The 21,304-nt window shown below is 40.0% G+C and overlaps 2 protein-coding genes across 2 annotated transcripts in view; both read right to left on the bottom strand.

Moving 5' to 3' along the window:
• LOC124615304 (laminin subunit alpha-1-like) overlaps positions 1 to 14,231 on the bottom strand; it is a 48,862-nt gene extending 34,631 nt beyond the window's left edge. Inside the window, exons 1-2 of the mRNA XM_047143092.1 lie at positions 14,001 to 14,231; positions 59 to 221 (exon numbers count right to left, since the gene is read on the bottom strand). Coding sequence (XP_046999048.1) covers positions 59 to 221; positions 14,001 to 14,093 — 256 coding nt within the window. The 5' untranslated portion in view covers positions 14,094 to 14,231. The remainder of the gene's footprint in view (positions 1 to 58; positions 222 to 14,000) is intronic.
• Positions 14,155 to 21,304, bottom strand: part of LOC124615580 (laminin subunit alpha-1-like) — a 1,154,169-nt gene continuing 1,147,019 nt past the window's right edge. Inside the window, exons 42-43 of the mRNA XM_047143565.1 lie at positions 17,184 to 17,478; positions 14,155 to 14,290 (exon numbers count right to left, since the gene is read on the bottom strand). Coding sequence (XP_046999521.1) covers positions 14,192 to 14,290; positions 17,184 to 17,478 — 394 coding nt within the window. The 3' untranslated portion in view covers positions 14,155 to 14,191. The remainder of the gene's footprint in view (positions 14,291 to 17,183; positions 17,479 to 21,304) is intronic.

Below are 21,304 nucleotides of genomic sequence, written 5' to 3'. Positions count from 1 at the left end.
TATAAAATATTATAAGCTGGTAACAGCTTTTCATCTACTCTACAAATACTGCACTTACTGTAAATAGCATAGGCATCTCCAGAAAAGTAAGACCCTGCTTCCACACGAGGAAAGCACTGTCCAACTTTGTGATGGGTTGCTTTTGGTCCAACAAGATCTTCTGTTTGCCCATTAATTGTCAGATGGCGTATACACCCTTTGAATGTCTCATACCTCTTAACCTGGAATAAGAAAATGAAATGGAATATTTCTAGTATTCGTTGGCAAAGAAAGAACTGTTACTGACTAAAAGTAAAATAAGATTAAAGAAATTAACTGAAGGACAGCTAACAACATTATGTAAAGGATAGTTGCAGCTCACCATACAGTGGAGTTGCCGGTCACAGATAGGCACAAAAAAGACTGACATAGCCTCCATCACTTTTGTTTTGAACCGCAAGGATTACCCAGCAGAAGGACTCCTCCAGATGTCACATTCCTCCACCTACAAACCCTGCCACAGTGACCCCATTCCAGAAACCCAGCAATATCTCCAGTCTCTCCCCAAATCCTTAGGCATATCCCAGAAATTCTTCCCAGAGTCCATCTCTCTCCTCACCTCTACCACGTCTGCGCCCTGTAGCTGAGTGGTTAGTGTGACAGAATGTCAATCTTACGGGCCCGGGTTCAGTTCCCAGCTGGGTAAGAGATTTTCTCAGCTCAGAGACTGGGTGTTGTGTTGTCCTCATCATCATCATTTCATCCCCATCGACGCGCAAATTGCCGAAGTGGTGTCAAATCGAAAGACTTGCACCCGGCGAATGGTCTACCTGTCGGGAGGCCCTAGTCAGAAGACATTTTATTTACCCCTACCACAACCCACACTTGTACATGTTTCCTACAGATCATAAACCCAACAACATAAGACACCCCATTGTGCCCAGTTTCTGTGGCCCCACTGAGAAAATCTCTGTTCTTGTAGACCCAACATCTTCAGCTTATTACCCACAACCTACCCTCCTGTATAAAAGACACCTGCCATTCCCTCCACTGACTCTCCACAATTCCTGTTCCTTTACCACATAATTCCTGCTCGTCATTATTGATGGCACCTGCCTTTACACTAACATCATTAATGCCCATGGCCTTATCACTATTGAACACTATCTTTCCCAAAGCCTGACAGATTCCAAACCAACAACCTCCTTCCTAGCCACCATGGCCAACTATATCCTCATTCACAATTACTTCTCCTTTGAAGGCATTACCTATAAAGAAATCTGGGATATGGTTACGGGCAGCCGCATGGCACCATCCAATACCAATCTATTCATGTCCACATTCCTTCAGAACCTCAATACCTTCTCCCCCATTTGCTTCACCTGGTCCTACTCAACCAAACGTTCACCTCAAAGATGGCAACATCAGTACCTCTGACAATACCAAATCTACCAAACACCAGCTATAACTCCACTTCGACAGCTGCACCCATAGTATGCCAAGAAGTCCCTTCCTTACATCCGAACCACACATGGCTGCCATTACCAAAAAAATTTTTTTTCCGCTTTCAACACTACCGCCGCTATAAAATCCACCGTTTACAGTTCACAAACAGTTCCTTTCACCTATTAAACAACCATTTCGGCTAGTTCTAATAACTTTCGCTTTATTTCCATTTCCGTTTTTTCACACATCATTGATCATTTTTAGCCGCTTCCCACAGGTTTTAACGGGGTTGCGAAAGCTGGAATTTTGTGCGTGTGTGTTTGTGTTTCTATCGACCTGCCAGCGCTTTCGTGTGGTGGGTCATGTCATCTTTGTTTTTGGATGTGTTAATGTCATTATTTAAACAAATAATTTGGCCTAACTTTTGTGGTCGATGAAAGTGTTAAAAAGAATGAATTTTTTGATGTATTCAGTTAAAGGAATGTTTTAATTGTAATTTCTGTAACTTAAACATCGAACAATGTATAGTTTCAGTGCCTATTATTAAGAGGATATATAAAGGCCCAATTCTTGATCCCGTGACAGTCAGCCCACAGCCGTTTCCCAGTGGGAAATTATGTACTGTTTCAAGTAACAACAATGCATCAACTTAACAGTGGAATCAGTTTAACACAAAGAGGTCGTGGGTTAAAACAATGACAGTGTCTGTTAAATTTATTTGAGAAATAGTGTCACACATAGCTTATTATTCTGCATGAACTGTGAACTGTGTGGTTAGGTTTTTATTGCTCATAGGTGTTCAACAGCATAAACTATTGTAGCAGTATGCTGATGTTTGCCTGCAACCTATTAATGAGGTTTATCAAAGTTTACCAATAGTGAACTGGTCATATAACAGTGTAATATGGGGGGGGTTGTGAACAGTGAAAGTAAAGAACTGTGAAATGCAACTGTGCAACTTTTGGCTACATCATTTCCAGTAGTCAGTGTTGAACTTCAACACTCCCCCCACCCCACCCCCCATTTTTCAGCCAGTATAGAAGTGCACAGTACGTCAACACTGAGGACTATCAATGAAGAAATAAAGCAGGTGAATGTCACACAGTCTTTAAGCTAGGAATCTGAGGTGAATTAGGAAACTAAAGGGAAATATTATTCATTCCTACTTTTGCAGAAAACTGTAAATACAACGTTCATCATAACAGGGTCCAATTGAAAAACAGTCAACACATATGGCAACAACAGTGTTGGTCATCTTTTTAGCTCCCTTGGCAAACATGAGAAGACTTGATTTTTGATAGTGCACTTCTGAAGCATTCAGCTGAGTGAACCATTTCAAATGTGTAGAGAAACTGTTTCAGCATGGGATTCGAAGGAAATTCTATGTCAAAAAGGCAACAGTGCACCGATCCCAGATTTACTAATGGTAGAAATATAATCAAATAAAAAAACTACTAACCAAGTAATGGAAGGAGAACACATACACACAAAAGGATTTACCTTTCACAAACTTTCAGAGCTAGTGGCTCCTTCTTGTGGTGGAAGAGTTGAAGGGGAAGGAAGCGGGGTGAAGGAAAAGACTGCATAGGATTAGGCAAAGGGGTAAAGATTAGAAGTCACCTAGAACACGGGTCAGGGGAGACTTAGCAGATGGGATGAGAAGGAAACACTGATTGTTGAGCACTGCACCAGATGAGAGTTGAAAACCTGAGAGCTTAAAGGTGGAACACAGGGTAATATGCAAGACAGAGATTACTACTAAAATGTTGTGCACGAGTTAATAATAGTGAAAAGCTAAGTGCATTTTATGTAACAGGTGGGAGGGGAGACGGTGTAAAATAGATAAGTAAGAAAATGAAAGATGTAGAAAACTGAAACGGAGTGAAGAAAGGAGTAGTTACTGAGAATATATGCTGAGACGGAAAGAATTCATGTAAATTAAGGACAGGTGGGTGGCGAGAACAACATGATGTTGTGTTAGTTGTCACCTGCAGAGTTATGAGAAACTGGTGTCTGTGGGAAGAAGGGAAGAATCCAGATCTGGTCATGAGGTCATGACTGGGTACAGAAGGAGCATAGGGTATGACAAGGATATTGCAAAGATTGGGAGGGCGACGGAAAACTATTCTAGGTGTGGTGGGAAAAATCTCAGACAGAATGGATCTCATTTCAGCTCATGATTATAGGAAGTTATGGTCTTGTTGAAGTAACTGATTGATTCATTCAAGACCAGGATAATACTGGGTGACAAGTGATGTGCTCCGAAATTGTTTTTTGAAGGGAACAGCAATACCAGGCTTGAAGGTGATGGTCCAGGAAATCTGCTTTTTAACTAGGCTGTTGGGATAATTATGTCCATTGAAAGCTGGAGTGACTGTGGTGACGAATGCTTTAAAGAGTCTGCATCTGAACAAATATGTTTGCCTGGAATTCCAAAGCAGGATGAGATGGAATGTTTGACATGAAAAGGATGGAAACTATAAAAATGTAAGTACTGTTGTATGTTAGTGGGTTTGATGTGGACAGAAGTTTGTAGCTGACCTTTGGTGAGAACGAGATCAACGTCAAGGAAAGTGGCATGGGATTTGGATTAGGACCATGTGAAATTTAATTGGGAGAAAGTATTTAGAGATTCCAGGAATTTTAACAGGTCAACCTCATCAAAAGTCCATACAGCAAAGGTGTCATCAATGTATCTAAACCAAATCAGGGCTAAAGACTTAAGGATCCCAAGAAAGCCCCCTCCAAGCGACCTATAGAAAGGTTGGCATAGGAAGAAGCCATCCTGGTTCCCATGGCCATACCCCTGATCTGTTTGTATGTCTGCTCTCGAAGGTGAAGTAATTGATGGTAGGTGTAAAGTTGATTAAGATGATCAAGAAGGATATCATAGGCTTGGAATTAGGTGGGTGTTGACTGAGAAAATGTTCAGTAGCAGACAGATCATGTACGTGTTGCTATAGAGGGAGATGGCATCAATGGTGACAAGCAAGGTGTGTGGTGGGAGTGGGAAGGGCATGCATTTCAGACAATCTAGGAAATGGTTGGTATCTTTAATATAGGAGGGAAGCAACTAGAAGGAAGAATTAGGTGAATACCAAGGAGGCTTCAGACTTTGGAGAAGCTGTGCAGAACAATCATCACTTTAAAATTAGCCTAGCATATTACAAGAAACGAAATAAACCTCTAGTAAAAACCCCCGTGGACTTTAAAAAAAACATATGACTGTATCCATACACCTTCAATGTTAAAAATCTTAAGAAATTTTGGGCTCCATACAAAATTAATCAAATTGATAGAACTCACCTTAACCAACACAGTATCAAAAGTCAAGTTCATGGGGGAACTCTCTGGGCCATTCATCATAAAAAAAAGGTTGAAGACAAGGAGATTGCTTGGCACCCCTGCTATTTGACTGCGCTTTAGAATACATAATGAGGGAATGGTACAAGATTAACCCAAAGAAGATCCAAATTGGAGGACCCAAAGAAAACATAAGTTTAAATTGTCTAGGACTTGCTGATGACCTTGCTCTCTTGTCCAACAGTATCCAGGAAACCAAACAACAGGTTATCTAAATATACAAGAAATAGACAGAAAATTGGTCTTGGAATATCCTTTGAAAAAACAGTCATCATGTTAAATGACCCACCCTCAAACACAGTTGCCACCGGAAACCAAGAAATGACAATTGTAGATAAATTTAAATATCTGGGAGAAATCATAACATATAACTTCAATGAAAAGCCAACATGGCATAACAGAATAAACAAATTGACTTGAGCACAATATATCACCAAGAAAACCTACAACGAAAAGAGCCTGTCGATAGCAACAAAATTAGAACACTACAAAACAGTCACTCAACTAGAAATAACATATGCAAGTGAAACCATCTTCAAAACAACTAACACTGCGCAAATAGACAAAATACTCAAAATAGAGAGAAGAATCATCATCAGAATGTGCATCAACAAATCGTACCAGAAAGATGGACACTGGAGAGTAGCTACAAATGAAACAGTCTACAAGGAAATAGAACCGGTAATGAGTACAATCAGAAGAAATGTATTTCATTTTTCAGACATCTAATCAGAACAAGAGAGAACAGGATTATCAGGACAATAACAGAAAAAATGTGGAACAGTAAGTGCAACATTAAGTGGATTACAGAAATCAAGGAAGATATGGATGAGCTACAGATTACATTGGAAGACCCAAGAAACAAAACTGACTAAATCAGGAAACTCACAGACAAACAAACCAGAATGCAAACGAGATTCAACAAACAGACAATAGGAAGGGTGATTTCCGATGAAGAAAGAAGGATGAGATCCGAGAGAATGAAGAAGTACTGGGCTGACAGGAAACTGACAAAATTCTTTGTATAAAGTTGGCTAGAGTGGTCCAATGAAGGCCAAAAAATGTAAATACTAATAATAGGAGGGTAGTCTTTGTACTATGGGTTGCAGGTGTTGACCAACTAAGGCATATATACATTTAGTGGGTGCTTTGAAACCAGCAACTAAAGGACAACCAGGATGACTGGGTTTGCAGATCTTAGGTTGGTTGGTTGTTTGGGGGAAGAGACCCAACAGCGAGGTCATCGGTCTCATCGGATTAGGGAAGGAAGTCGGCCGTGCCCTTTCAGAGGAACCATCCCAGCATTTGCCTGGAGCGATTTAGGGAAATCACGGAAAACCTAAATCAGGATGGGCGGACGCGGGATCGAACCATCGTCCTCCCGAATGCGAGTCCAGTGTGCTATCCACTGCGCCACCTCGCTCGGTCTGCAGATCTTAGGAAGAAGGTGTGTGGTTTGGGTGAAATAAGAAGTTCTATGGACTGAGGTGTAAGTCCTGGTGAGAGGCCTTAGGTTTCCCTGGATTGTATAATCTGCGAAGCCAACTTCAGACTGCAACAACATGCCAGACTTCACCTAAAACAGCTATCCCACCTTCTCCTAAACTACCTCAACAGTGGTGTTTCCCTTCCTGTCCCTCTGCAGCTCCCCAAACAGCCATGCCATCAACCACCACTCCTCTCCTAAAAAGCTTGGCCAACCTCCTTAACATCCCAAAGCCTTCACCACTGCCCCACAGACCTATAATAACTCATAATCACGAGCACCAGTTACAACAGTACAGTATTCTTAACCTCTCATCCAATGCACTCTCCTTGCCTGAATTATCTTTATTATCCAAGGGTCTCACTTTCAACCTTAAACCTGCATTTAACCATGCTGCTTTGGTGAAAGAGCTACTTTTCTTTATGAGTAATGTCAACTGGAAATATCACTTTGCAACCCAAACCGAAAACCTTCCCAACAATAAAAGTGACATTGTACCCTGCCTTGAACAGTTCCGACCATGATCCTAACTTGATCCATCCCAATACCTCAGAATCATCCCTTATCAGCTTTCCAAGAATTCCTCACATCCAGCATTGCTTCACAACCTTTCTTCATGTCTCTAAAACACGACCCTATCCTGTCCTCTAAAGAATTCCAGGCACTACGTTCCCTAAAAGCTGCTGACTCCATCATTACCCCCCCCCCCCCCCCCCCCCCCCCCCCCCCCAGCAGCAGACAAAGGATCTGCCACTGTGGTACTTGAGTGACAGGAGCATGTTAATTAAGGTCTATGCCGGCTGTCTCACACCTCTACATACAGCACTTGTCAGCAAGATCCCATTCCAGTGGTTCAAACTGACCTGCAGCCCCTCCTAAAAATCTCAGGCCCTTCGCAAGGACTTACACCTCAAACCATAGAACTTCTTACCCCCTCCATCACCTTTCACCTTCTTCCTAAGATCCACAAACCCAATCATCCAGTGCAGTCTCCAACAATCAGTCTTCCCTTCTCATCTTGCCCATTAAGTCTCCCCTGACCCGGGGTTCTGGGTGACATCTTTATTCCCTTCCCTAAACCTCTCCAGTCATTTTCCTTCACCTCTCTTCCTTCAAAAAAGAATGATTCAAATGGCTCTGAGCACTATGGGACTTAACATCTGAGGTCATCAGTCCCCTAGAACTTAGAACTACTTAAACCTAACTAACCTAAGGACATCACACACATCCATGCCCGAGGCAGGATTCGAACCTGCGGCCGTAGTGGTGGCGCGGTTCCAGACTGAAGCGCCTAGAACCACTTGGCCACAACGGCCGGCCCTCTTCCTTCCCCTTCAACTTTTCCACCAGAAGAAGGGGCCACTGGCTCCAAAAGCTTGTGAAAGTGAAATCCATTTGTGTGTGTGTGTGTGTGTGTGTGTGTGTGTGTGTGTGTGTGTGTGTGTGTGTGTGTTCCACTGCGCCACTTGGTGAGTAAATTTTTTTATCTGTCCATTTACATTATATTATCAACAATTGATTATTTTTGTTGTTATAGAAATATAATTAGTTACAGCTCTGTGCTGACATCTGTTAAATATGGTACTTGGGCTGTACTTGGGTTAGTAACTATACATTCTTGAATGATTTCCTGCAAAATGTTAATCAGTCACTTTTAATGAATAAGTATAACATTGGAATTATCAGCACAAGTATGACATAGGAGCAAATTGAAAGCAAAGCAGTCCTGATTACTGAAAATTAAAATACATATCTACTACAAAACAATGTTTTAACATGGCACCAAAACAACTTATGTAGTATTCCAAACCACTCAGTGTGAAATGCATTAAATATACAGGATGTGTAAATAAAGTTTCAAGACTGATCTCAAAACACAAAATTTATTGAATGCTTTCATACATTGGACTAAAATTCTTCAAAATAGGTGCCTTGAGAATTCACACACCTCTGCCAATGAGATTTCCACTGCTGGTAAGCTCCCTGGAACTCCTTAACCAGAATGCTTTTCTAAACCTCTGTCAAAGCCTTTTTGGCCGCTGCAATGCTGTCAAACTGCTTCCCTTTCAGGTATCTCTTCATCCGAGGGACAAAAAGAAGCCACTGGGGGCGAGGGGGGCGAGATTGGGGCTACAGCGTGGCTCCGGCAGTATTGCATTGTTGAACCGGGTCGAAAATTCAGTGATGGCGAAGCAGGTGTGAATGGTCACATTGTCACGGTGGAGCATCCAGTCGTCTTTCTTCTCTGGGTGGACTCGATCCCTCAAATGGCAGAGCTCTCCAGTATAATACTGACCACTAACAGTCTGTCCAAAAGGCAAAATCTCAGCTTTGGTGATGCGGAGGTGTGCCACTTGAAGCTTTGTCTCTTCAACTCTGGATCGTATTCAAAGACCCAGGTCTCATCACCAGTGACCACTTTGTACAAAAAATCAGGTACGGTTTGTAAACGTTCAAGCATTTCCTGTGAAACAACCAGGTGCCACTCCTCCTATTCATCCAAGATCACTTTAGAGACAAGTTTCGTACACACTTTTCTCATCATTAGATCTTCTGCCACTAGGTGAAACACAGTTTGGTGATTCATACCCACTTCATCTGCAATCATTCTGATGCTGAATTGTCGGTCACCTTTAAAACTTGGTGCACTTTGGCCACATTTTTGTCAGTTCTGCTCGTTGAAGGTCTTCCAGTGTGTTCATCATCCAGTGTGTTCATCGTCCTCCAAGTTTCCACAGCCATCTTTGTACCTCTTGTGCCACATGAAAACCATGGCATGTGACATGGCATACTCTGCTCTCTTGAATCATTTCAAACATTTCCGTACCAGTCTTGTTCAGTTCTAAACAAAATTTGATCAAACACTGCTGCTCCAAGAGGTGCTGCATTTTGGACACACTGATTTCTCAACGACGTTTCGAAACGGACACTCCCTGCACTCGCGATGTTTTCACTCCAGAATTTCGCTGGGGAATGTCGATGCTTGGCTCACTTAGCCAACACCCCTGACCACATAGTCCAGGTGGGGAGACCGGTCTGCACATGCACCGCTACTCAGGAAAAAATTGTTTTATTTACACACCCTTTGTATATTAAAATAAATACGCAGACAACTGTGTTGTTTTGAATGACTTGTAAAAACACTGTTTTGAAGTAGATATGTATCTGAATGTTCAATAGAGAGGACTGGTTCTCTTTCAAGCTGCTCCTTTGTCTTACCTGTGCTGATAATAGCAATGTTATCAGGATTAAATAAAAGTGACTGATTAACACACTGTGGAAAATCATTAAAGAATGTTTAGCTGTTGGTCCAACTAGATAACTGTCTTGTATACCATATTTAATAATTACCGGCTCAGATCTATCACTGATTATATTTCTACCATTAGTAAATCTGGTATCTGTGCACTGACCCTGTCTGACATAGCATTTCCCTCGGATACCATACTGATACAGTTTCTCTATTCATTTAAAATGGTTCACTCAGCCGAATGCTTCACAAGGATTCTTTCAAAAAAAAGAGTCAAGTCTTCTCTTGTCTGCCAACGGTGCTAAGAATATGACCAACGAACTCTGTTTTTGCCAAATGTGCTGACTATTTTTCGCTTGAACCATGTTATGGTGAGGTAGTACTTACAGTTTTCTGCAAAAGTAAGAATGAATAATAATGGCCTGTAGTTTCCTAATTCACCTTAGATTTTTCATTTAGTGACTGGGTTTTCTTTGCTTGCTTTTGATTGGGAAAAATATCTTCTCCTACTGCAGCAGCCAATACAACCATTAGTGACTGTACATAACTTGTTCGACTGCAGACCTCTGACTTCTGCATTTGTACATTTAAGCTCTCAGTGTATAGTACAGTACCCTCTGCCCTCCCCTAATTTCCACTAAAATGATAAGAGAAATCAAGATATTTGACATATAAATCGCATTTATTGTAACAAATGACAAGATACACAATACATTCCACTCATTGTAGAGTTTGCTAGGCTGATACACACATCCATCATTGCAGGATCTCAGAACTACCTGCATGCTCTAAGTATACAGACAGATGGGCACACCCAAATGCAGTTATACAATTGCCAGCAAAATGGACTGACAGACTTGTTCAGATGCAAACACTATGCCAGATGACATTACAAGTTGCAACACTGATAGAGAGAACTTGACAGCAATTTTAGCTGATTATCACTGCTCTTCTTTATGGAATATGATGCAACACCATGTGTTTTATTGTGTTTGCAACTTGCGTCTCATTTGCTTTGGTGAAAAGAATGGTATAACTACTGCTTGCTATAGCAGTGATTTGAGCTGAATGAATTGTAGTACTCATGTCACAGGTTCTAAAGACCACACCAACAATGACATGTTTGCCTTAAACATACTACAAAGGGCTATTGTACGAGGTTCTTTCAAAAGAAACCTGGTCAGTGCGTATACCTTTGCCTTACATGTAAGGTGGCACCATATAAACGCCAGTATGGTGACGCCGTCTATTGGTAGACACTGACGCATGTGCACCATTTGATATTGTATACCTACAGTATGGTTTCATGTCGAAGAGAAGGTGGTCACACTCGTTATCGTCCACTACCAAATGTGCAAGCGAGTAAGCAGGAACAACGAGGAGTGATTTGATTTTTGGCGGCGGAGGGAGTTGGTGGCCGTGAAATGTATCGACGGATGAAGGCTGTGTATGGTGAGTACAGTATGAGTCGTTTCAGTGTTGTGGAATGGCACAAACAATTCCTTGAGGGGCAAGAGTCACAGGAAGATGATGCTCATTCTGGACAGCCTCATTCTGTTATCACACCGTAAATGATTGCGGAAATGAATGCTTTAGTCTTGGACAACTGCAGAATCACTGTAGACGAGATCCATCAGTTACTGGGTATTAGCGTGGGCACCGCCCACACCATAATGCATCAACACTTGAACTTCTACATCTACATCTACATCCATACTTGGCAAGCCACCCGACGGTGTGTGGCAGAGGGTACCAGGAGTACCTCTATCTCGACCTCTTTCGAAAAATCTGTGAGCAGTGGGTTCCCCACCAACTGACTGGGGTGAAGACAACATTGCAGCAGTTTCGATGGGAAATGCTGGAACATCCATCATATAGTACCAACCTTTCACCATGTGACTTTCATGTGTTTGGACCTCTAAAACAAGTTATTCACAGACATCAATTCGTAACGGACGATGGAGTGTGGGCTGGGTCCAGGCCTGGATCCGACAGCAGCCTACTAGCTTCTTCAAGGATGAAATTGCCTAGCTAGAGTCGCAATGGGATAAATATGCCAATAGTTTTGGTGACTATTTTTGAGTATGTGTATTGTGTATAACTACAGCTTTGAGTTAATAAAATTGTTACCATTACTTTCTTTACACTAATGACCAGGTTTCATTTGAATGCCCCTTACATCTGGTCTTTGGCAAGTGCTGGTGACATGCTTTCTAACTCAACGGGTGGGAGGACGACAAGTAATTGTTAGACACTTCAGGGTGGCGGAGCGCTTCCAATGCACATGTTTTTGAAATGGTTCTCAAAGGGGCAATTGTCTCCTCAAATGCTCCAAATGGTCACGTGCTTTCTCAGCCCAAGAATGGAAAGCCAGATGACACTGTGTATTAGATACCTAGGCTACTGCACGCATGTATGCAAAGTGCTACAGAAGGGACAGCCACCAGTGATTCGGCCTGCCTCGTGTTGCTCTCAAGACATCCTTTGTGTATATTATTGGCTCTCATCAATACCAGCCACCCACATAAGGTTACAAAATACCAGCACAAACAGTATCAAACTGAATTTCCCCTTTAGTTTCAATCAACTACCACATCAAATCAAAACATGAATGGTTTCTCACAGTGAAAGCGGAAAAGATTTATATACCGAATACTATGACAAAATTAATACATGCTAATGGAATCATCCACGTAAACACATATTTTATGAGAGATTGTGTTGTGATCTTCAATCTGAAGACTGGTCTGATGCAGCTCTCCAACCTACTATATCCCGTGCAAACCTCTTCATCGCCAAATAATTAATTCAACTATATCTTTTTGTATCTTTGTATCTGCTTACTGTATTCATCTCTCTCGGTCTCCCTCTATGATGATTTTTTAACCCCCCCCCCCCCCCCCCCCCCCCCCAACAAAACTTTCCTCGAATACTAAACTGGTGAACCCTGATTACTCATAATGTGTACTATTAACCAATCCCTTCTTTTAATTTCTCTCCCAATTCTATTCAGTATCTCCTCATTTGTTACGCGATCTACCTATCTAATCCTCAGTATTCTTCTGTAGCACCACACTTCAAAAACTTCTATTGTCTTCTTGTCTAAACTGTTTACCATCCGTGTTTCACTTCTGTACATGGCTACATTCCAGACAAATACCTTGAGAAAAGACTTACTAACACTTAAGTCTAAATTTGATGTTAACGAATTTCTCTTCTTCAGAAATGCTTTTCTTGCCGTTGCCCGTCTACATTTTATATCCTCTCCACTTTGGCCATCATCAGTTATTTTGCTGTCAAAGTATCAAAACTCAACTACTACTTTAAGTGTCTCGTTTCCTAATTTAATTTCCTCACCATCACTTGATTTAATTTGACTACACTCTATTATCCTAGTTTCATCCTCTCATATTAAGTGTAGTAAATACACAGTGTTTGGTGGCATCAAAATCAACATTTAAGTGTGATTTAGAATATAACTTCTGTTTGGTTGCAGTTGTTGAGATTAGCCAATTGGTTCACAGCTGTGTAACTTTGTCTATCTTATTGCATGGCAATACAATCAACTTATATGGCGGGAGAGGAACAGATACAGTCAGCCAAGGTCAGACAAACTGAATGGTATTGGGGGTGGTGTTTTCAAAGTTTAGCTGGGAATTGACGTTGAGAGGATGAGGGGACTTCAGGTTGAGACTCCAGACAGTTGTGAACTGTTTCAGATTATTAACAGACTTCGGTGTGGGACTTCATCGAATCCAAACATTTTTCAATGTGTTTGAGGACTTCTGTTGGGAGTCAGGAGAGTCCAGACATATCAGTGTTGGAAGACGCTATGTTTCCTTAACTGTGTTAGTTCCAAACTTCACCTTTTTATTGATAGTATACTGTCATTTCAAAGATTTCCATGTAGTTGGACAGATAGAGCTTTGAGCTCTCACTGGGTTTATCTGAGCTTGGAATGCTTACACCAGTGGTATTAGTTCAGAGCAGCAAAGTTGTGTCGGAAAGTGTTGTCAGGCTCAGGAACAGTTAGAACATTATTTCTGCAAATTGTGAATGAGACTTTAAGTCTCTCTGGTACAGTGTTTACTTGCTTAAGTGACTGAGATAATTAGTGCAACTCATATATTGTTATTATTAGATAAATAAGAGCAATTTAAACAAGTTTTTTGTGTCACCCAGTTTCATTGGTGAAATCAAGTTCCAGCTACTTGAATTTAAGTAGCACACAGTTAGCAGGTCTACTAGGGCATTACAAACTCAAGATCATTACAAAGTTTTGCAGAGGTGTGTGTGTGTGTGTGTGTGTGTGTGTGTGTGTGTGTGTGTGTGTGTGTGTGTTTGGTCTGTAGACAAAACCTGATGAGCCAATTTCAGATAAAATCCAGTCCCAAGGAGGAATTGTATTTCTGGACAGGGAGAGATCACAAGATGTAAGTATAAATTTTCAGAAAAAGAGAACTATGGAGTTCTTACCTCTTCATCAGCTGATGCAAACTGAAGTCCCGCTTCTGGCAGAGCTCCAAGGTACATTATATTTCGGATATTTAGCTTTTTTGGGTATTTCATTGTCCCATTTCTGATTGTATCGATGAATAATCTAAGATTCTGTTTCTCTCTTTGGAGGGATACATGGTGCCACAAACCATCATTCAGGTCCGAATGAGTTACAATTTTGTTTTGCCGTTTCCTTTTTTAATTACTACTTTCATTTTCTTGTTAAATAATGTTCCTACAATGTAATGCCTCTGTTTCCGTCTTGAATCCTGTAACGGAAAAAAATGTAATCCTGAACAACGAAATTGATGTTAAGCACATTTACATCATAAAAATAGATTTATAAATCTTCAATTAGCTATGTATAACAGAATGTTGTAATGTAAAAAGCAATAGCAAAATCCTTTGGTATCCTAATAGTCTCCGCTTCAATTTCATAAACTCTGTTGATTTTTTATGTCATTGCAATTTCTTTTTTTCCCTTCTTCTTTCTTTTTTGTTTTTCTTTCCTTTTTTTAATTTCATCCGAACAAATTTTAGAAGATGTTGTGAAACATATATTCACAAAATATTGAAGAGTCAATTGATTTCTTAAACTTCTAACTCACTTCCTAAGTGGTTAATCATGAGAGAAGACTGGATTAAATAAATCACAAGAGTCAAGTTTTTATAGCTATCCTGGCATTATGAAATATTGTTTAATTGACTGCGTATAAAATCTTTCCTAGTGTTAATCCTGTTCTATGGTGTCTGCTGTTTATCTCAACCTGGCAAACTTATTTTAATTTATTCTTCTTTTATTTTAATTTACTCCCTTAACATTACAATGTAGTCAGTTGATTTTTTTGTTCATCCTATAAATCTTTCCAGGATACAGAACACACACACGCACACACACACACACACACACACACACACACACACACACACACACCTATAAACAGTAGTTATTTCAGCAGACAGCAGATACGTGAATTTTAGGTTTATCGACAAAGGTTCTTGCAGAAGCTGCACTGTCTTGTTTCAAGTCATTTGTATCTTAAATGATCTAGAAATTCTGCTACTGAATAGAAGCAATGATCCAATAAGAATGCCCTTAGGGTTTTACAAAAAAGTAAGAATGATGATATGTCTTCTACTTTATACAGAAGACTATTGTAAATTTGTATAGTGCTGTTTCCTGTGGAGGTTTTATAGGCTGATGTCCTTATTGACTGGACATGAAACTTTTCCTTTTGTCTTGTATCTTGTTTATGGATATCAAAATTTTCATGTACATCTTTTAAATTCTTTCTAATATATTTACAGATTTCCAGTATATACATACAGGGAAGAGGAAGAATTGATGACTTTTCAAAGAGGGGTTTGCAAGATTCTGTTTGTCAACCATGTTGCATTGCTCTTATAGTTCTTTTTTGAGTTAAGAAGATGGCTGAACTAGGTGCTGTATTACCCCAGAATATACTTCCGTACAGTAGGATGGTGTGGAACTGGACACAGTAGGCAGTTCGGACAGTGCTATAACTTGGTTTGACAGAGAGTAAATGCAGACTGTAACATGTTTTATTTAGTGTTCCATTAATTTTGTTGATATGTGTGTGCCATTTGAAGTTATTTTGAAGCCAAAGCCTAAAAACTTTGTTTCCAGAGAAAATGAAATTTTGTTGGAATTTATTGTCACACTGGTGCAGCATGCATCAGCTTTTGAACAGAAATTTAGGAATATTGTTTTTTTGGTGTTTATCATAAGTTTATTCCCCTCAAACCATCTGTTTAGCTGTTCTGTAACCTTATTAACAGCTCTCTGAAGCTGACTTGGGGTATTTCCTGTAGTTAGGATGCTTGTGTCATCTGCAAAAAAAGTGTTTGTTTGTGACTCAATGTTCAGGTCTTGATCGTTTATATACAGCAGAAAGAGGATTGGCCCAAGAAAGGATCCCTGAGGGACTCCTTTATTTAGCACATCTGCATCTAAGAAGATAATGGCATTCTTTATTGTTTTGTTGCACTTTTGACACTTTTTGCCAGTTAAGATACAATTTTTCACTTAAGAGAGGGAAGCCACGAATTGCGTAAACTTCGTTGTATGTGTTATCGTGTTATAAATGTTCATCTGTCATATTTTTTGAGGTGTAAATTTGAGAAAAGCCAAGCATGTACCTAAATAAGCACGGACAACTGCCTAAACACCACACTCAAGCTGCCTGGTGTAGTAGACCGATGGTCATTAATCCACTATGCAGATTCAATTCAGGTCTGTCTCACCCCTCTGTCACACCAGCTAGCGCACTGAGCATAAAGCAACATGAATGGGCCACTTCATATAAAATCTAGTTGTATGGTAAATAGTTTAAAACCTGATACAAATTGGCTGTTCTCTCAACAAGGTACAAGATAAAGAATCATACACACATTCATGTCACGTTCAGAACAAACAACCATACTCTCTGAAACAAAGGTACTTCTCTATCACTTTATTATGTTTATAATAAAGGGAAACATTCCACGTGGGAAAAATATATCTAAAAACAAAGATGATGTGACTTACCAAACGAAAGCGCTGGCAGGTTGATAGATACACAAACATACATACAAAATTCAAGCTTTCGCAACCAACGGTTGCTTCGTCAGGAAAGAGGGAAGGAGAGGGAAAGACAAAAGGATGTGGGTTTTAAGGGAGAGGGTAAGGAGTCATTCCAATCCCAGGAGCGGAAAGACTTACCTTAGGGGGAAAAAAGGACAGGTATACACTCGCACACACACACATATCCATCCGCACATACACAGTCACAAGCAGACGCTTGTGGCTGTGTATGTGCGGATGGATATGTGTGTGTGTGTGTGTGTGTGTGTGTGTGTGTGTGTGTGTGTGTGTGTGTGTGTGTGTGTGTGCGCGCGCGAGTGTATACCTGTCCTTTTTTCCCCCTAAGGTAAGTCTTTCCGCTCCCGGGATTGGAACGACTCCTTACCCTCTCCCTTAAAACCCACATCCTTTTGTCTTTCCCTCTCCTTCCCTCTTTCCTGACGAAGCAACCGTTGGTTGCGAAAGCTTGAATTTTGTGTGTATTTTGTGTATCAATCAACCTGCCAGCGCTTTTGTTTGGTAAGTCACATCATCTTGGTTTTTAGATATACTTTATTATGTTTGTGCAACATACTTACTGGAATGAAGAACAGAAGCCCATTTGGGTAGAATGTCCTAAAATCAAATTCTAAAGCAAAGTTCTTCTGCAAGATGCTCCGGACACCAAGATCCATTTTTATGTGGCTCTGGTGAGAATCTCCAAATTTCACTGCACCCTGCTCCACTGAATAACTGGCAACCTGACACTTATTCATTTTATGCCAAATACTTCCTTGTGGTATAAACTGGATGTTGTTCCGATCAGGAATACTTCTGCTTGAGCGTCCAATGGCTGCATGTTTAAAAGAAACTGGGTCATCAAACTGAAGCAGTCTGCAACAAGAAGGGCATTTTACTTTAACAATGAAAATGTGGAATAATAAAAGCAACACATAATGTAAATAAATTCAAAGTCAGAAGACTTCCAGTTCAATATTTCCACAAAAGAAGATTTTGGAAAGGATAGATTGCTACTCACTGTACAGAGGAGATGTTAAGTCTCACATAGACACAAGAAGAAGACTGCTATATATGTGAGTTTTCGACCATAAGGCCTTCTCCTTATGCATAAACCACACACATTTATGCAAGCATAACTCACACACACACACACACACACACACACACACACACACACACACACACATAAACACTGTCTCTGATATTTTGTATTTAAGGTCATTGACGAATCATGAAATTCTCGTACCACACTTAAAATTCTATGAAATGTTTGACATAGTAGTTTAAGAAACTGTGAGAGACAGTGGGCTTGTGTGTGTAGGGTGGATTGGTGGATTAAAGAAAAAAGTAGATTCTCACAAGAGTAAAGTAAAAAATAATGTTACCATTTTTCACCAAAATATTCCGGGATTGAAGAATAAAGTAGATGAGCTCCTGGTTTGTTTATATGACACTGAATCTGATAATGTAATAGATATACTATTCCTGTCTGAGCATCACATCGTGTCTGATATGGAAAAGGTGAATATCAGTGTTTATAAACTAGCTGCACATATGAGTAGAGAGAATAAGGTGGGAGGAGGAGTTGCCACATATGTCAAAAGTTATCACTGTGTAGAAACCTTAGATACAAAAAAGTTTTGTCTAGAGCAACATATAGAAGCATGTGCCTGTCAACTTAAACTGAAGGAGGGCTCTTTTGTAATTGTAACAGTATATAGGTCCCCTTCAGGAAACTTTCATTTATTCCTGGAAAACTTGGGCGCCTTGTTGTGCTATCTGTCAGATAGGGGAAAGCAAATTATTATTTGTGGGGGACTTCAATGCTGATTCACTGAAAGAGTGTAATAGGAAGAATGACCTGGAAGTCTTGCTCGGTTCTTTCAATTTGACATCTGTCATTAATTTTCCTACTCGGGTAGTAAAGGACAGCAGCACATTGATAGATAACACTTTTATAGATCAAGACAGGTTTAAAACCATAAATTCTTGTCCAGTTGAGAATGGGCTTTCTGATCATGATGCTCAGCTAGTTACAATATATGACATAGCTCCATTCAGTAATTCAAAACTACCCTCCAAAGTTGTGCATTCAATTAATGACTCAACAATTAGAAATTTCAGAGAAAATCTTCAGCAGTTAGACTGGGATGAGGTGTACAAGGAACCCGATGCTAATTTAAAATATAACTTATTTCATGATACACTTGTAAGATAACTGATAGAAGCCGACCTCGGGGAAGATCAGTTTGGATTCCGTAGAAATGTTGGAAGACGTGAGGCAATACTGACCCTATGACTTATCTTAGAAGAAAGATTAAGGAAAGGCAAACCTACGTTTCTAGCATTTGTAGACTTAGAGAAAGCTTTTGACAATGTTGATTGGAATAATCTCTTTCAAATTCTGAAGGTGACGGGGGTAAAATACAGGGAGCGAAAGGCTATTTACAATTTGTACAGAAACCAGATGGCAGTTATAAGAGTCGAGGGGCATGAAAGGGAAGCAGTGCTTGGGAAGGGAGTGAGACAGGGTTGTAGCCTCTCCCCGATGTTATTCAATCTGTATATTGAGCAAGCACTAAAGGAAACAAAAGAAAAATTCAGAGTACGTATTACAATCCATGGAGAGGAAATAAAAACGTTGAGGTTCGCCGATGACATTGTAATTCTGTCAGAGACAGCAAAGGACTTGGAAGAGCAGTTGAACGGAATGGACAGTGTCTTGAAAGGAGGGTATAAGATGAACATCAACAAAAGCAAAACGAGGATAATGGAATGTAGTCGAATTAAGTCGGGTGATGCTGAGGGAATTAGATTAGGAAATGAGACACTTAAAGTAGTAAAGGAGTTTTGCTATTTGGGGAGCAAAATAACTGATGATGGTTGAAGTAGAGAGGATATAAAATGTAGACTGGCAATGGAAAGGAAAGTGTTTCTGAAGAAGAAAAATTTGTTAACTTCGAGTATCCACTTAAATGTCAGGAGGTCACTTCTGAAAGTATTTGTATGGAGTGTAGCCATGTATGGAAGTGAAACGTGGACGATAAATAGTCTAGACAAGAAGAGAATAGAAGCTTTCGAAATGTGGTGCTATAGAAGAATGCTGAAGATTTGATGGGTAGATCACATAACTAATGAGGAGGTATTGAATAGAATTGGGAAGAAGAGGAGCTTGTGGCACAACTTGACTAGAAGAAGGGATCAGTTGGTAGGACATGTTCTGAGACATTGAGGGATCACCAATTTAGTATTGGGAGGGCAGCGTGGAGGGTAAAAATCGTAGAGGGAGACCAAGAGATGAATACACTAAGCAGATTCAGAAGGATGTAGGCTGCAGTAGGTACTGGGAGGTGAAGAAGCTTGCACAAGATAGAGTAGCATGGAGAGCTACATCAAACCAGTCTCAGGACTGAAGACAACAACAACAACAACACTTGTAAGAGAATTTGAAAATTGTTTCCCCAAGAAAGTAGTTAAATCTAATTATAAGAACCATGCAAAAAACCTTGGCTTACTAAAGGAATAAAAATATCTTGTAACCACAAAAGGGAACTATATCTAACAACAAGAAAGAGTAATGACCCAGAAACAGCCAAATATTATAAAAACTACTGGGCTGCATTAAGAAAGGTTATTAAAAAGTCCATAAGCATGTGCATCATCTCTGAGATTAATACCTCTGATAACAAAATCAAAACAATTTGGAATATTATTACAAGGGAGACAGGACAACCAAGGGTACAGGATGACGGTATCACCATCAAAGCGAATGGAAACTTGATAAACAACAAGCCGGAAGTCGAAAACATTTTGAATAATCATTTTTTAAATGGTGTAGAGAAAATAGGGTCTAAATGTTCATTAGAAGAAGCAAGGCAGTTAATGGAAGAGGCTTTACCCACACCATTTGATACAATTGAAATTCCACCCACCTCTCCTTCTGAAATTAGGAAGATAATAAACTCTCTCAAGAATAAAAGCTCACATGGAACTGATGGCATTTCCAGCAGGATAATAAAAGCTTGTTCCTAAGAAATAAGTGAGATTCTTAACCACATATGCAATAGCTCTCTGAAGCAGGGCATTTTCCCACATAGACTGAAGTATGCCATTGTTAAACCACTGCATAAAAAAGGGGATACGACTGATGTCAACAACTACCGCCCAATCTCTCTTCTGACTGCCTTATCCAAAATTCTTGAAAAAGTAATGTATTGTAGAGTAGCTTCACACCTTTGTAAAAATAAAGTTTTAACAAAATGTCAGTTTGGTTTCCATAAGGGTTTCTCAACAGAAAATGCTATATATACTTTCACTAATGAAATATTAAATGCTCTGAGTAACCGGAAGTCACCTGTTGGGATTTTTTGTGATCTTTTGGTTGTGTAAATCATGGAATACTTCTAGATAAGCTCAAGTACTGTGGTATGAATGGAACAGTACTCAAATGGTTTAAATCATACCTAACTGGAAGAGTGCAGAAAGTTGAAATAAACAGTTCACATAATATGCAAAAAACTGGTGATTTCTCAAACTGGGGAACAATCAAGAATGGGATGCTGCAAGGTTCGGTCTTGGGTCCTCTGCTGTTCTTAATATATATGAATGACTTGCCATTCTATATTCACAAAGATGCAAAGCTGGTACTTTTTGCCAATGATACAAGTATAGCTATCACACCCAACAGACAAGAATTAAC

This window comes from Schistocerca americana, chromosome 5, assembly GCF_021461395.2.
Source record: "Schistocerca americana isolate TAMUIC-IGC-003095 chromosome 5, iqSchAmer2.1, whole genome shotgun sequence".
NCBI lineage: Eukaryota > Metazoa > Arthropoda > Insecta > Orthoptera > Acrididae > Schistocerca > Schistocerca americana.
Note: the sequence above shows the minus strand (reverse complement) of the source record. Positions and strands in the feature narration are given on the sequence as shown.